The 4,427-nt window shown below is 44.0% G+C and overlaps 1 protein-coding gene across 1 annotated transcript; it reads left to right on the top strand.

Moving 5' to 3' along the window:
• The first annotated feature begins 755 nt into the window (after positions 1 to 755).
• Positions 756 to 2,852, top strand: LOC110869953. The gene has a single exon (XM_022119154.1). The coding sequence runs from the start codon at positions 756 to 758 to the stop codon at positions 2,850 to 2,852; it is 2,097 nt and encodes a 698-aa protein (XP_021974846.1).
• Positions 2,853 to 4,427: the final 1,575 nt, after the last annotated feature.

Genomic DNA, 4,427 nt, shown 5'->3' with positions numbered 1-4,427 from the left:
TTTCAGAGGGTTCCATCTTGTCACGGCTTCTATTTTCGATGGATCGACCAACACACTGTCGGCACTGATAATGTGCCCGAGGAATTGCACCTCCCGTAACCAAAAAGCACACTTTGAAAACTTTGCATATAGCTTTTCTCTTCTGAGCGTCTCTAATACTTCGCGTAGATGACGTGCGTGATCAGCTTCACTCTTCAAGTGTACCAAAATGTCATCGATAAACACTATTATCGACTTATCAAACATCGGTTTGCAAACCCGGTTCATGAGGTCCATGAAGGTCGCGGGTCCATTTGTCAGCCCAAAGGACATCATGAGGAACTCGTAATGCCCGTACTGTGTACGGAAGGCCGTTTTCAGTACATCCTCTTCTTTGACCCTTAGCTTATGGTATCCCGAACTAAGGTCAATTTTCGAAAACCAACTTGTGTGATGCAGGCGACCCGGATACTACATGACCCGGATTGACCCGGAACCGAGATCAAAGCTAGCTGACGTATTTGGATTTTATTATTTAAAAAAAACCTTTGTTTTATCCTTTGTTTTGAATTTGTTTGGTTGTTTTTATCTTTTAAGTTGTTGCCTAGTTTGTAGGAGTTGAACTATTTGATCGTTCTTGTTAGTTTCTGGAAAGGCAGTTGATTATTTTCTGAATAAAAATCGCAGCTTTGATCTTCCAAAATATTGAATTCTAGATCCAACTTGATTGCTAAGAAAAACTGCATCAGTTGGTATCAGAGCTCAGAGGAGATTCAATGGCAGAACGTGGAGGAGTTCTTCGACGCCACCCCCGTAGAGACGCCGGCCGAGGCAACGAGGATGACAGAAGAGACCCACGTGATATCGCAGAAATTGCGAGGTTGCGACAACGGGTCCGGGACTTGGAGTTGCAACATGAGGAACGAGATGAGGAGACTGAAACAGACACCGTCATCTGGGATGATGGGGAAGGAGAAGGTCGTCCTTTTGTTAATGGTTTTGGTCGACGGGGTCGACACCAGAATCGTTACGAGTCTGATCCACTTCGACACATGGGAATGAAGGTCGAAGTTCCAGAGTTTGATGGTAAAGCGCAACCAGACGAGTTTATTGATTGGCTCAGCACGGTGGAACGCATCTTCGATCTTAAAGACATCTCTGACAAGGTCAAGGTAAAAGTTGTTGCCATTAAACTCTGTAAATATGCTTCCTTATGGTGGGATCACGTAAAAAAGAAAAGGGTTCAAGAGGGGAAATCCAAAGTTGAAACCTGGGAAAAAATGAAGAAACTATTACGGGAAAAATTTTTACCGGCTAATTATCGTCAAGAGGCCTTTTTAGAATATCATAATTTCTCCCAACGGACCTCCACCGTTGAGGAAACAATTGCTGAATTTGACAGACTCAGGATGAGATATGGGGCTGAAGAGGAGGAAGAGCAAGTGATTGCTCGGTTTCTGGGAGTATTACAACCCGACATCTCGAATATGGTTCAACTCCAACCATATTGGAGTTTCAATGATGTTTGTAAGTTAGCCCTCAAAGTGGAAAAACAACTTAAAGATAAAACGAGGAGCGCCCCTCCTAAATTCGGCTCAATCAAAGCCGAAAACTCTCGTGCTCCCTCGACGTTAACACCCGGGAACCGGCTCGGCCCAATCAAAGCTGAAGCCTCGGGTGGATCATCTAGTTCTACCACTGGTTCTCGTATAACTAAGTGCTTCAAGTGTGGCGGGTTAGGCCATTTCGCTCGGGACTGCGCACACACACATCTAGTCACCCTCATAGACGAGACTGAACCAGTTTATGACACCGAAAATGAAGAAGGACCAGAAACAATTCAAGAAGTTGTTTACCCAGATAAAGGAGAATTATTGATTACCCAACGAACACTTAACACACACCCTATCCCACTCGTAGACGACACGTTGTGGCTTAGGAACAATATTTTTCAAACGAAGTGCACGTCGAAAGGGAAGGTTTGCACCATTATTATCGACGAGGGAAGCTGCGAAAACATGGTCGCAACATGCATGGTGGAAAAACTAGGTCTCAAGGTAGAACCCCACCCTGATCCGTATCAGTTAACATGGCTGAAAAAAGGGAATTTTGTTAAAGTTAATCAAAGATGTCTGGTGCAATTCTCAATTGGAAACCGATATTCGGATGAAGTTTGGTGCGAGGTAATTCCAATGGACGCTTGTCATGTGCTATTAGGAAGACCTTGGCAGTACGATAGGCGAACGAAACATGATGGTTTTAAAAATACTTACACTTTCCGGAAAGATGGTGTTAACATAATACTTGCTCCGTTAGACGCTCGGGAAATGGGAACGGAAGCAGTTGTCCTTACCAAGTCAGCCTTCATCGATTTTACCAAACACACCAATCCTCCGCTTTTATATACTCTTTTCGTGGCTGAACAAAATGCACCCTCAGGAGATCCCCCACCCGAAGTACAGCCACTTCTTGATGAATTCAACGATGTGTTTCCAGATGAAATTCCTCCAGGTCTACCACTCATGCGTGAGGTACAACATTGTATTGACTTTGTTCCAGGTTCGGTCATTCCCAACAAACCAGCTTATCGTATGAACCCAAAAGAGTTTAACGAGCTACACCGACAAGTTACCGAACTACTAGATAAGGGACTTATTCGAGAAAGCATGAGTCCATGCGCCGTGCCTGCTTTACTAGTGCCAAAACCCGGCGGAGCTTATAGGATGTGTATTGACAGTCAGGCCGTCAACAAAATCACCATCAAATATCGATTTCCTATACCTCGTTTTGAAGATTTGCTTGATCAACTACATGGGTCGTCGGTTTTCTCGAAGATCGATTTACGTAGTGGGTACCATCAGATACGTATGTGACCCGGGGATGAATGGAAAACGGCCTTTAAAACACGGGATGGATTATATGAATGGATGGTTATGCCTTTTGGCCTCTCGAATGCACCGAGTACGTTTATGAGACTAATGAATCAGGTATTCAAAAACCTTAATGGCCAGTGTGTGGTCGTTTATTTCGATGACATTTTGGTGTTTAGTAAGGATGTCAATCAACATCTTCGTCACCTTCGGCAAGTTTTTTCGATTCTCCGAGAACAAAAGCTTTATGCCAATAGAGCTAAGTGTCAATTTTTATCACAGGAAGTCCTTTTCTTGGGATATATAATCTCCAAACAAGGAATTAGCATGGATAAAGCGAAAATTGAAGCAATTATAACATGGCCCACACCTACCTCAATTCACGAAGTCCGTAGCTTTCATGGTTTGGCATCATTCTATCGTCGTTTTATTTGGAATTTCAGCTCTATTGTTGCTCCTATTACTGATTGTCTCAAAGGTGGTGTTTTCGTGTGGACACCAGCAGCTTCGGTTGCATTTGAAGAACTTAAGAAACGGGTCACCCAAGCTCCCGTGCTAGCACTCCCTAATTTTCAGCTTGTTTTCCAGGTGGAATGCGACGATTCTGGGCTGGGTATCGGCGGCGTTCTCAGTCAAGAAAACCGGCCTATTGCTTTTTTTAGTGAAAAATTAAGCGAAGCAAAACAGAAATTCAGCACCTATGATAAAGAGTTCTATGCCATTATTAGAAGTTTGGAGTATTGGCGTCATTATTTATTACCGGGTGAGTTTGTATTGTATTCGGATCATCAAGCATTACAGTTCATTAACGGGCAAAACAAGCTTAACCCTCGCCATGCTAAGTGGGTTGAATACCTACAAGACTTTTCATTTGTTATCAAACACAAAGCTGGGGTAAACAACACTGTTGCTGACGCACTGAGCCGGCGTTACACTCTTCTTACTTCCCTACAGGTACGAGTTGAGGGTTTCGATGTGTTTCGGGGGCTTTATCCGGATGATCCAGATTTTTCAGCGGTATGGATTGACTGCCAAACAGCTCCGACAAAGGGGTATTGAGTACATGATGGGTTTCTATTCAAGGGTAGTCGGTTATGTGTTCCTAAATGCTCCTTACGGGATGCGATTGTCTTAGAAAGTCATTAAGGAGGTTTAGCGGGTCACTTTGGTCGTGATAAGACCCTAAAATTAGTACAGGAGAGGTTTTTTGGCCCAAGATGGGACCGGATGTAACACGTATTATTGAGCGATGTCGTGTATGCCATATCGCCAAGACCCACCATTCCAATGCCGGTCTCTATACACCCCTTCCAGTTCCGGAGGCACCGTGGGAAGATGTTAGTCTTGACTTTGTCGTGGGCCTTCCACGAACCCAGCGACAAAAGGACTCGATCATGGTAGTAGTTGACCGTTTCTCGAAAATGGCACACTTTGTCCCGTGTGCTAAAACATTCGATGCTAGTCAGGTGGCTCGTCTTTACTTTGCTGAAATTGTTAAACTACATGGCGTGCCTAAATCATTAACCTCCGACCGAGATGTCAAATTTGTCGGTCACTTTTGGAGAACATTGTGGAAGA

This window comes from Helianthus annuus, chromosome 8, assembly GCF_002127325.2.
Source record: "Helianthus annuus cultivar XRQ/B chromosome 8, HanXRQr2.0-SUNRISE, whole genome shotgun sequence".
NCBI lineage: Eukaryota > Viridiplantae > Streptophyta > Magnoliopsida > Asterales > Asteraceae > Helianthus > Helianthus annuus.
The sequence above is the reverse complement of the archived record's forward strand: the minus strand, read 5'-3'. Positions and strand labels throughout refer to the sequence as shown.